The sequence below is a fragment of the Cnephaeus nilssonii genome (assembly GCF_951640355.1).
Source record: "Cnephaeus nilssonii genome assembly, chromosome: 6".
Lineage (NCBI taxonomy): Eukaryota > Metazoa > Chordata > Mammalia > Chiroptera > Vespertilionidae > Cnephaeus > Cnephaeus nilssonii.
The window spans coordinates 64,859,557-64,872,717 of record NC_137077.1 but is presented as its reverse complement, the minus strand read 5'-3'; the positions used below and the strand labels follow the sequence as shown (position 1 = coordinate 64,872,717).

General features: G+C 38.9%; 1 protein-coding gene across 3 annotated transcripts in view; it reads right to left on the bottom strand.

Annotated features, from left to right (window-relative positions):
- Positions 1 to 5,454: 5,454 nt before the first annotated feature.
- The window catches only part of RAB3IP (RAB3A interacting protein), a 53,364-nt gene continuing 45,657 nt past the window's right edge, over positions 5,455 to 13,161 (bottom strand). For 2 of the 3 annotated variants that reach the window (XM_079775021.1, XM_079775020.1), the window contains 4 exons: positions 12,813 to 12,925; positions 8,639 to 8,738; positions 8,486 to 8,555; positions 5,455 to 5,829 (listed from right to left, as the gene is read on the bottom strand). In XM_079775021.1, coding sequence (XP_079631147.1) covers positions 5,747 to 5,829; positions 8,486 to 8,555; positions 8,639 to 8,738; positions 12,813 to 12,925 — 366 coding nt within the window. In that variant the 3' untranslated portion in view covers positions 5,455 to 5,746. The remainder of the gene's footprint in view (positions 5,830 to 8,485; positions 8,556 to 8,638; positions 8,739 to 12,812; positions 12,926 to 13,161) is intronic. The other variant, XM_079775022.1, reaches the window with a different exon arrangement.

Here is a 13,161-nt window from a genome sequence, read left to right as displayed (position 1 = left end):
GATCTCCTAGCCTGATCTGATCATTGAATTTAGACTTGTAAATGCCATAGCTACTTAACATCTCCACTTTGGTACTTGATGGGCATCTCAAACAATGTGTTGACCACAAAATTCTTGTCTCTATTCCACACATATGTAATTTGCCCCTATCCCAGATTTCCCCATCTCAATAAATTGCTCAAGCAATAGCTCAGGCCAAAAGCCTAGGATTCAGATCCGATTTCTCTCCTTTCCTCTCTTCCAAATCCATGTAATCATCAGGTCCTGTCATCAGGTTTACTTTGTGGTTTGGTACACAGGTGCATGTAATTGGACAAATCATAATTCTTGATTCATAACATACCATTAAGGTTTGTTCATGATTCTCTTAATTCATCTATTCATGTATTTATTTTTTAAAAATATGTTTTTATTAATTTCAGAGAGAGGAAGGGAAAGGAAGAGATAGAAATATAAATGATGAGAGAGAATCATCGATTGGCTGCCACCTACTGGGCATATGCCCTGACCAGGAGTCGAACTGTGACCTCCTGGTTCATGGGTCAACGCTCAACCACTGAGCCACACTGTGTATTTACCTTTTTTTGTTCTTAATCCTCACCCGAGGATATTTTTTTCATTGATTTTTATAGAGAGTGGAAGGGAGGGGGAAAGAAACATCTATGTGAGAGAAACACATCGATTGAATGCCTTCCGCACCCCCCTGACCAGGGCCAAGGATGGAGCCTACAACCGAAGTATGTGCCCTTGACCGGAATCCAACCTGCAACCCTTCAGTCTGTGGGCTGACGCTCTAACTACAGAGCCAAACCGGCTAGGGCCATGTATTTACTTTTAACGACCAATTAACCCATCATCCAACCGAGGTAGGAGAGAACGGTAACGACGACTTACTCATATATGTGTTCCTCCCAGTTCTTTTCCCTTACTGCCCACACCCAAAGGTAACACTATCCTGAACTTTATCACTACCTTTTTTTTTAATAATAGTTTTGTCCTATATACGTATGCCTGAATAATTGTTGTTTGATTTTGTGCTTTATGAGAAAAGTATTATGTCATATGTAGTCTTCTGAGTTTGCTTGTTCACTCAATCTGTTACTGTCCTGCATGCACGTAGCCAATGTTTCCTTCATTTTGTCTGCCCAATGAGATCCAATTTTATATTTTCCCTTTGTCAGACCCATTTACTAGTAATAGTTCACTGATCTACCATGCCATGAATCTACAGAACACTGATCTACCAGACCCACACATACATGTAAATTTTATGGTAATGTACATGTATGTGTGGATCATTTGGGAGCTCTCTATTCTGCTCCATTGGCCGTTTTGTCATTTCTGCACTAATGTCACCCTCTCTTCAATACTTTAGCTTCATAAGTCCTTCTGGTAAGATAAGTTCTCCCTCCCTTTTCTTCAGAAGTCCCCTGGTCATTCTTCATCCTTTACTCCAGCACATAAACATTTCAAGTCAGTGTGTCAACTCCAGGAGAAATGTTAGAATTTAGTTTGAAGATACATTAAATCTATATATTAATTTGGGAGAGAACTTACATTTTTATTTTTTTTTGGATATTGTCTTCCTACTCATTAACATAGAAACACTCTGGTCTTCTTTAATGCCTTTTGGTAAATTTTTACAACTTTCTGTATACAGATCTGGCACCTATTTGGTCAGATTTGTTGCTACACATATTAGAATTGTTTTGCAATTGTTTGGTATCTTTTAAAAATTGTGTTTTCTCATTGTTTGTGGCTGGTGTATACAGATACAATTCACAATTATGTATTATTATATAGGATTATTATTGACTTAACTCTCTGTGACTATTTTGTTAACTGATAATGTACTTTTTGTTGTTGTTCTTAATCTCCACACAAGGAAATTTTTTCCATTGGTTTTTTAGAGAGAAGGGAAGGAGGGGGAAGAGGCAGGAGAAACATCGATGCAAGAGCAATACATCGACTGGTTGCCTCCTGCATGCACGCTGACCAGGGCCCAGAAACGAGCCTGTAACTCTTCAGTCTGCAGGCTGCCGCTTTAATCATTGAGCAAATCAGCTAGGGCCCAATTTGTACTTCTTAATCCCTTAACCTTTTTCATCCTCCTGGATGTCGTTTTTTCCCTATATTTTCTTTTAAACACTTTCATGTCCTTCTGCTTTGTCTATAAATATATCTTAATCAATTTGACTATCTTTTTCACTGGAGAGTTTATCTCACCATCTTAGAGCATATTTTTAAAACTGTTTTTAAACAGCTTTGAGATATAATTCGCATGCCATATAAATCACCCCTTTTAGCTGTACAATCCAGTGGTTAAATTATCTTTTCATTTCCACATCAACTTTTCCTTTTTCTCTCTTTTTCATTGATATCCATCTTCTTCTAACAAGACAAGAACTTTGTCTTCATGCTCTCTGGTTCCTCCCACTCCCATGTGTTGAAATTATAAAGAATTTTAGTTCTAGATTGTTACTGATATACTTTATTTTCTTTAGTCCTACTTTTTAAGAAAATTGGTTTGAGATGGGGGGGGGGAGAGAGAGAGAGAGAGAGAGAGAGAGAGAGAGAGAGAAACATTACATCTATTGGTTGCCTCCTGCATACACCTCAACTGGGCATCGAACCTGAAACCTAGGTATGTGCCCTGACCAGGAATCAAACCCACCACCTTTTAGTGTACACTGTACAGGATGACACTCCAACTAGCCAAGCCACCCGGCAGGGCAGTCCTACTTTTTATTTATGCTTTTTAAAGTTATCAACAAACTTTCCCTAAGTATCTGATCACTTTTCTTCCCAGATCTCTCGTAGCATCTCCTGGGTTGATTTCTCTTTAATTTCCATCTTTGTGTGGAAAGTCTTCTAAAACTTTGAAAGTCTGAGAACATTTTTATTATGCCCTTATATTAGAACTAGCGTTCCCATTGCAGGAAATTTCCTGCAATAGGGCTTCCTGCTGCACTCTACCCCGCCCCGCCCGCTCTCCTTCCTTCTCCCCCGACCCCGCCTCTGCTCCTCCCTTCTCCGCCAGCCCGCCTGCTCTCCTCCCTTCTCCGCTCTCCTCCCTTCTCCACCAGCCCGCCTGCTCTCCTTCCTTCTCCCCCAACCCCACCTCTGCTCCTCCCTTCTCCACCAGCCTGCTTGCTCTCCTTCCTTCTCCCCCACCCACCTCCGCTCCTCCCTTCTCCTCTGCCCCACTTGCTTGCTTCTCTGCAGCTTTGCTCCCTTCTGCAGCTCTTGGCTTCTTTCTACACTGTCATAATATGCAAATTAACCGCCATCTTGGTTGGGGTAATTTGCATACTTGCCCTGATTGGCTAGTGGGCGTGGCTTGGCTGGTGGGTGTGGCTTGGGCATAGTGAAGGTGCAGTCAATTTGCATATTTGTCTATTATTAGGTAGGATACCTATTTAGCAGCACATAAAATTCTAGGTTCAAAGTTCTTTTCATATTCAATTTCAGAGTCTTGAGCTGGCATGGTAATTATTGTTTCTACTATATGATTCTCAAATGTCCTTTTGTCTGCGGACTCCAGTCCATCCTGGTGACCAAGACTTCTACAGGGTAAAGTTGACTAAGCCTTTGAGACAGGACTAATACCAGCTCTCATACAGTGCTGCTGTGAATATAAGTTGATTCAAGTTTTCTAGAGGGAAATTGGGCAATACAGATAAAAAATTTTAAAATACTCATATACCTTGCTAGACCCAACACTTTTACTTCTAGGCATCTACAAGAAGGAAATTAACCCAACAATATACTCATCACAGCACTTTGATATGAAAAAAAAAATCTAATCTACAAACACAATTAAATGATATTAACATCCTATAATCAAAACCTTAGCATGGTTAGATGTGTAGAAAAATACTTAAATTTTTAAAGTAAGAAAGTCTACTACTAGTTTCAGAACTATGTATATATAGGTAAGAAATATTTGAAAGCTGAAATTATTCTTCAAAAATATTAGCAGTACCTTTCTCTAGATGAGATTGATTTGTCATTTCATTCTTCTTGCTTTTCTATACTTACTATATGTCTATCCTGAAACACTTTCCTTTTATAAATAATTTTAATAAATAATTTCTCCATATGATGTCAGTTTTACAGTTTGGAACTTAGAGATCAAGTGATTCTATGACCAATGTATACTCTGCACATATACAATGTATACTCTGTAACCCACACTCCCCTTCCAAGTCCCTGGTGCACACATCAAACTCCTTATTTATCTTTCTATCCTTTCAACAATTATTACAGTGCTCAACATATACAAAGAAGAAATATATTACATCAAGATGTTCCAGAATGCATTTCTGGGATAAAATGTGACTGTCCTCTATTATATTTAACTAGAGGTCCGGTGCCCGAAATTCATGCACTCGGTGGTGGGGGGTCGGGGGTCCCTCAGCCCGGCCTGCACCCTCTTGCAGTGGTTCTTAGGGCAGTGGTTCTCAACCTTTCCAATGCCGCGACCCTTTAATACAGTTCCTCATGTTGTGGTGACCCCCAACCATAAAATTATTTTCGTTGCTACTTCATAACTGTAATTTTGCTACTGTTATGAATCGTAATGTAAATATCTGTGTTTTCCGATGGTCTTAGGCTCTACAGCAGCAGTTCTCAACCTGTGGGTCACGATTTACATTAAGATTCATTAACAGTAGCAAAATTACAGTTATGAAGTAGCAACGAAAATAATTTTATGGTTGGGTGTCACCACAACATGAGGAACTGTATTAAAGGGTCGCAGCATTAGAAAGGTTGAGAACCACTGTCTTAGGGGATGTCCAACTAAGCCAGCAGTCGGACATCCTTAGCACTGCCACAGAGGCAGGAGCGACTCTCGCCACCGCCACTGTACTCACCAGCCGTCAGCCTGACTTCTGGCTGAGCAGCGCGATCAGCTCCTGGATTGAGCATCTGCCCCCTGGTGGTCAGTGCACATCATAGGACTGGTCGACCAGTCTACTGTCTGCCCCCTGGTGGTCAGTGCACATCACAGCGAGTGGTTGAGCAGCCTTAACATATCATTAGCATATTATGCTTTGATTGGTTGAACGGCCAACCGGACACTTAGCATATTAGGCTTTTATTATATAGGATTAACACGTTAAGTGCCATGTCAATCACCGGTGACTGATACTATACTTTCCATCCAGAAGACCAAACAGGCTGGGCGCTTAACATGTTAATCACCATAATAAAGGAATTATTTAAATTACAAAGAACAGAATGAATAAAACAGTGACTTTCAAACAGAAGTCTCTTTAAATAAAATATTTTTTTGAATCCCAATATGTAAAAACAGAGTCAACTTAGTGGAGACAGAAGCTGATCCTGTCCACTCAGCCCTCTTCTTTGCTCCCCACAGATTGCTGGGAAGTTTGAAAATTATAATTCAATACATTCAACTGGCCCCACATGCTGTGTCAGAGCTAGAAGAGAAAGCAAAAACACATTCGATCTAGTATTTATTTATTTAGCTTTTTTTGGTGACTATAAATTACAATCACTAGGACACTTGTAATTCATTATAGTGTGTTCAACTAAAGAACGAGCAAACACAGCACAGGCCAGTTTAAAAGAAATCACAGTACTTCTTGGTGTAATTTGCAAAAGGGGGGGGGGGGGAAGTCCTGGGCCCACACCGTGGAAATAAATATCACATAACCATGAAAATATTCAGCCATTTTCCAGGTATCAGGGAGGTTCGTACATGGTCCCAGGCAGAGGATCAGAGTTCCTCTTTGAAATATCCCAGCTTGGCCAGTGACATCTCTTTTCTCAACTGCATAACCTCCCAAAACATGTGGTCAACTATACAAACAAGAGAGAGAGAGACACATAAATTATAAAATACTATCTTAATTATTTTTAATTTGTTTCAATGAAAATTTAAGATTAACTCAAATGCCAGTTGGCATTTCCTAATGACATACCTAATTGCCTAGACATTCCATCACTGTTTCACACTAACTTCTTCATATACTTGTGAGCATCCCAATTTTATTAATAAATAAGCAGTACTCACCAGTTTACTATCACTATTTATTAAATATATCAGTGACTGTCACACTTTAGCCCAACAGAAGGTATACATTTCACTGTCCTGAGTAAATGGCAATGCTGTTGCCTTCGTAAGTAATTACACTCAATGCTCAGTTATGCAAGAGTTATCTAACTTCTAGATCTTCTTGCTCTAGTTTGCTACATCTTGGCCATTTCACTTTTCATTAATACTAACAGAGAGTGAAAAGGAAAACAAGAGACAGTCCAGAGAACTCAGTAACATTCTTTGTGCCTAATAGGGAAAGTTTTATATATGGCTCAAATTAGAAATAAAAACAAATGTAGAGGGTGATCTGTAAATTTCCATTAGCTCTACTTGTGTGAGCCCCTCTGTAAGTAGAAAAAAAGATGGCTCTATATTTCAGACTATAAAATCTGACACATGATCAGATTAGACTGATTTAGAGCAGTGGTTCTCAACCAGGGGAGATTTAGTCCCCAGGGGTTCATTTGGCAATGACCGGAGACATTTTTCATTGATGGCATCTAGTGAGTCAAGCCGAGGGACACTGTTAAACATCCTACAATGTACAAGATCATCCCCCACAACAAGGACTTACCCAGTTCAAAATGTTAACAGTACAACGGCTGAGAAATGCTCCTTTCGCTTTAACTGCTCTAAATTCTTTCTGGCACAGGCACAGATAATAAACAGATTTTCACATTAATATTTATTTACTACAAACCCACACAGTATATGATGTGCATCAAATACTGTCAAGTAGAAAAGTGATGGAAACCAGAGAAGAAACTACTTTTATCACCATCACTCATGATTCTTTCTATTTACATAAATTATCTTTCAGCCTTCCCTACAAAAACATTTCTCATTTTAACAAGGAGAAAAAATATGCTTGACACCTGAACATAACATAAATCCTCTGTTCTCCAGCTTAAGTCATATTATCCACCAAAGGGATTCAAAAAGACTTCAATTTTATTTAAGTCATAAAAAGTATTGCACTGCTTAAAGACTATTTTTATGCTACACAGCCTTTTGAAATTTAACAGAGACAGGTTTCCACCTTTATTCTTTTAGCTATTAAAATCTAATTATATGGGATTCTAACTAAATATGACTGTTTTAGTATACCAGAGCTTGAGAAATGCTAATCTATGTTATTATGGGCATGACTAATTTTTCCAGAGAATTAAGATTCACTGGTTTACCTGATAAAAATAGAAGGCTTCTTATTAGTTTTCAAGTGTAAAAATATTTTCAGTGTCTAAAAAATATATAAACAGACATTTTCCCACAACTTCACATACAAACTGGCATGGCCTTGTCCTCGCCATGTGTGTGACTTCTGGTCTAAAACAATCAATCATGTGTACCTATGAAGCGCTGCTTTAAAGCTGTCAGGCGCATCTGTTTTTATGCTGGTACGTAAGACATTGGGCTATAAAACCATCATTAACCATGAAAGACACGAAAACACTTGCATGAAGGTGGCTCTCCTGGATAGATCATCTGCCTGTTTCTGCTCATTTAGAACACAGCAATCTTCATTCCATTCAGAATTATCCTCATGACTGCTTTATTAATGTGAAAATACAGGACAAAATTGCTAGCTCCTCATGGTTTTCACCAATTAAAATAAATCTGACCATGTCTAGAGCTTGCTCATTTTTCTCTCTTAAGGAGTAAATTCAATGAGCTTTGTACTCCTCTCACAGGTACTAGCTGGCTTATATATGTCTTAAGAGTTAAAACTGAGCCTGCTTTAAAACTCAAAATTAGAGTAAAATGAAGCAAATCTAAGGATTAAACACAATATGTTTTAAAAGAGACATTTGTTCCCAAATTCTCCACACATTTTATTAGAACTATAAAAGAGACTCAATATAAATATACCAATAATAAAGTTTATTTGAGCATTACTACTGTGCCCTATACTTTTTACTGAACTGTTATATAAATATTTCATAACTAGAGACCTGGTGCATGGGGGAAGGGAGGCAGTGTCCCTCAGCCCGGCCTGCACACCCTCGCAATCCAGGACCGCTGGCTCCTAACCATTCTGCCTGACTGCCTGATCACCCCTAACTGCTCACCTGCCTGCCTGATCACCAGTAACCACTCTGCCTGCCTGCCTGATTGTCCCAATCACTCTGCCTGCCTGCCTGATGCTCCCCTAACTGCTCGCCTGCCTGGCTAATCACCCCTAACCACTCACCTGCCTGCATGATTGCCCCTAACCACTCTGCCTGCCTGCCTGATTGCCCCTAACTGCTCACCTGCCTTCCTGATCGCCCCTAACCGCCTCTGCCTCGGCCCCCGCCATCACGGCTTCATCCAGAAGGACGTCCAGAATAATGTACAGAAGGTCGTTCGGCTGTCTGGTCTAATTAGCATATTATGCTTTTATTATTATAGATTATTATAGAGGAATAAAGAACTTACCATCCTGCTGTTTCACAAGTCCCTGCTGAATATATCGAATGTATGTAAAAAAGTTACACACAGACGTGATCTAGGCCAAAAGGAGAAAATGTCATAAATATCAAATGTCTCATATCAGTGAGCTTTATTAAAATTCATTATTACATTACTTACCCTGTATCTACAAAAAGGAGAAATATAATAATAGTTGCTTGAATCTCCTAATTTAATTCTGTGTTTACAAGATTTACTCTGGCCAGTGAGAGCACATTTTCTGTAAAAGAATGATACATTTTAGTTTTTAAAAATTAAAGGCATTTTGCCCCTACCTCTGTACAAGCTGAAGACAACAAATATTTGAGAATCTACTATGGACCAGTCACTGTTCTAGATGCCGGGCTATCAAGATGAGAGAGACCAAGTCCCTCCCCTTTTAGGGTTAACATTCTAGTATAAGCTTAACAGCCTAAAATTAACAGTGGTCTAGAAATAGAAACTAAATGTTTTAAATATATGTCCTATCCTGGAGCAAATTTACATATGAGTAATCTGATTCAGGAAGCTCTGAGCTTTCCATCAGAACTTCAGCTTCTGTCTGAGTTGGAAAAACACCTAATGATGATTACTCAAGTCTCAGAACATGTTACTAATGCTTTCAGGATAATAGCTTCCAGGTAAGGTACTTTTTGGTGTGTTTGGTTGTTTACATGCATTTCATGTGGTAGCTAGACCTGAGAAATACAAAGGAATACAAAATACTGAATCTTAACAATTACATAAAGGGTGATGCTTACATTTAGACACACATCCTTTCTATTTACATAATATAAAATCTACATTTGGTTGGAATCAGGCTGTAAACCTCTTGAGGGCAGGAACTGTATCGTATTCATCTTTAAGTGCCTGGCACCAAGCATGTTTCTGCCTGTTGGTTAAGTGACAGCCCACCTGTCACTCACTCTCCTGCTCAGGATGAAGCTGGCTTGTCTATCTGGCTGGACTTGCAGCAGCTCAGCTATCCCTCTAGTAAGTTAGGAGCTCGGCTGAATACAACTACCGCTCCCTATCAGTGTCAAATTACTGTAGCTCTACGTAAAATAAAGTGGCCAACAGCATTTTATATGACATTACAAATTAAATAGTAAAGAAAAATATATTAAATAAACATTAAATTGCAGCTATACTTATAAGAAATATGACAAAAATGTGTCTCCATATAAGAAAACACATGGAAAAACGTATATTTAACACAGGATAATTTGGGAGGTGGCCATTCCAATCACAAAATAATTTTTATCGTTTCAAAGAAATCTTGCCTCATTGCTCCTTTATTAGCAAATTCCTTTAATGATCTATAAAAATGTTTTTTAAAAACACTGAACTATTAGCTGGGGGAGGATAGAAGATTAAGAAATTTAAGGCACAAGTGCTGAAAGTCTTTGGAACTTCCAAAAGTATAATTTATACGAGAGAAAAAAAGGACCATCAAACTGATAAAAATCAATGTATGCACTATCATTCTGGAAGGAGAATATACCTGTTTGACTACTATTTTGTCTAATTTTGAAAGGCTCTGCTACATGTATGTATCAAATTTTAAAATAATAAAGTGTTCAACTTATCTCATTTTTAAAGCCATTTGTAAACTGTCACAGCCAATATATTTTCATTTGAGCTGGGATTCAATGCTAAGTCTTCCAACCTCCAACTCCAATGTTTTGTTAACATGCTGCTACACTATCTCAGTATCTGTTAACAGCTGTAGTCCCAAGATTTCAAATCCTGCTTGCCATTTCACTTGCGATGTCCACAGTTTAAACCCAGACCTATCGCCTTCCCAAAGCAGAGCCCTGCCTACTCATTCCCCAAAGGCCACATCATTCTTCTAGTCAGTCATCTCTAAGTCCTTTGTCTTTGACCATCCCCTATACTACTGTCTCCTAAATTTTCTTTCTTTAGATTTGTCACATCTTTCCTCTCCATACACTTGCCACCCTCTGAATACACCGTTTCCTTGGTTCAAGACTTTCACAGTCACATGTATTGTTCTTTTTCTATCCAAATTCCATCTATGCTTCAAAACCCCAGGTCAAATCTCCCTCCCTCCAAGAGCAGTCCCTGATCACCACCACTGGACTGACTGCCTCCCTCAAAACTCCCACAGCGCCCTGCCATTCACTTAGGGATAATCATAACCTTGTCCACGACAGCCCTGGCCAAGGCCACATGTCACATTTCATAAAAGAGGAACAGTATCTGCCTTCAAGTGTTTTCCCACACAATATGCACTAAAAACAAAAATGGGTTTCTGGCCCTATTCCCACAAGTACAATATCCTTAAGTAGGTAAACTGTTCCCTGATCTACATAACTATTTTACTAAAATACTATATAAATCCACTTTAACTGATATCCTCATTTGTCATTTGCACATGTGTGATATATTATGCAAGCACGAATTTAAAATTTTACAATAAAAAATATTACATACTATGTTTAAAATATGTTATAACACAGCCCTTAAAAGCACAAAACTGCTCGCTTTAATGATCACAAACACTTGGGTGTTTGTGGAGGCATAGAATTTAAGAACGTAAATACCTTCCCCAATTTCGGAGGCCACAGTGCTACAGGTGTGGCACAGAGGGAAGTGTAGAACAGGACACAACTCTGGGTGGATATGCAGCTCACAAAGCGAAGGCATGACTAAGTCCCCCACAAATGATTACCCAACTACCAGCACTATGTGATCCTAGTGAGACTGTAATTTGCATTAACAGGAACAGGATAAATCATACACCTCCCACAATAGGCTTTAACCAGACCTATGGTGAATCTCAACCAGCTTTTTCCTCTTGTACCTTCAAAATGACCCAGACAAGAGTCTTCTTTCCAGTCCCCTATATTAATCTAGTTCTAAACCACCAACTAAGCAGCTTCCTCAAAATCTTTCCAAGTCACTTTTTAAACAGCAGTGCCAAAAGTTCTAGGTCCTGTTCATTTCAGTCTTTTTTTCCTTCTCGGACTGGATGAAAAAAGCCTGCCCTGCTATGAAATGCGGGAGTCTAACCTCTAAAGATTTATAAGTGCCGAATCTCTCACAGGTGGAAGACAGAACTGATTATTTACCAAAGTGGGAATCCTTTATGACAGCATGAAAGGAGAGGGCTAATTAAGTCGTTTTCATGCTTGATAAGACTTGGTCTAAATCACTGTCTTCCCAAACTAATTTTGATGGTAACCCTGGGGAATAAATACTTTACACAGAAACCGAGGACATAGAACTATACATATATAGGGTGTCCTAAAAAATGTATACACATTTAAACAGTTGATAACTCAATTTTCACTCCTTTTCAGGTTTAACTGATTTGAAATAATGGGTGAAGCCTGACTACGCTTTGAACAAAGAAATTTATCCTAAAGTGCCACTACTTTTTTTTATGGGGACACATAAAAGACAAAGTTTACAATACAAAACTGGCAACAGTCAATGACTTGAGGGTGCACAAATCAGAACGAAATGATTCTTAATGTTTGTGATTTCTTGATGTTTGTGATTCCATTGCTTCACATTATTAGCAGTGCTTGGACCAGAATGGTCATCAGTTTGAAAACAGGCATTGATTAAAAAAAAGTCTTCACTTCTATAGATTCTTTTAAATTTTGAAAATGAACTGTATGTTAATAAACACTGACTTTATAATCATTCAAAGTGTGTATACATTTTTTGGGGACACCCTGTATATATAACAAACAAAAATTCTACCTATAACCCACTAAAGCAGGGGTGGGGAATGTCCGACCCACAGGCCATATAAAGCCCAGGAAATCATTTGGTGTGGCCCTGTCAAGACAACCACAGGCAGAACTCAAAATTCAGTAAATCTAGGAGCTTTTTCATAGCAACATCTATATATATAAAAACCTAAGCGGCCAGCCAGTAGCTATGACACACACGGACCACCAGGGGGCAGACGCTCAACATAGGAGTTGCTGAGTGACAGCAACTTTGCAGAGCGCCCTCTCGCACTCCAGGACCCCTTGGGGGATGTCAGACTGCTGGTTTTGGCCCAATCCCCGCAGGCCAGGCCAAGGGACCCCACCAGTGCATGAATCTGTGCACCGGGCCTCTAGTATATTTTTGTAATTAAAAGGGCTCCTCTGTGATTCTAATTTGAAATGCTATATCCCACACTGTCTGGAGACTTGTGCTTGAGCTGCACAGGCTCTAAATAGAAAACTGACAAGACATTTAACCACATTTAAAACTAGAAAAACTAAAGAACTCAACAAGTACAAATTTTAAAACTCAGTATCTTCCACAGGACAAGGTTTTGAAAACATACTTTGGTCCTCCACATTCTACTGCAGAAGCTTTCACAAATCGAATAGGTTGTAATCCCACCGGTTCAATGCTTAGAGTATTGTTTTCCACAGCCTCCAAAACAGCTGAAGCCAACTTGAAAAAAAAAAAAAGTATTAGACATTATGCTGGCAGAAAAATATCAAATTTGTATTCTACAGTCAACTTATTTTTAAAATTCTTTCTCCAAGTTCCACTAGCTTGGCCTTAGCCAAGGCGGGGTGGGGGGTGGGAGGAGAGAGACAAAACTACATAACCTTGGTTTAAATTCTTTTATACAATTCAAACGTTGTTATGAAAGGCAATTCAGTTACAGCTAAATAAGTTTTCTC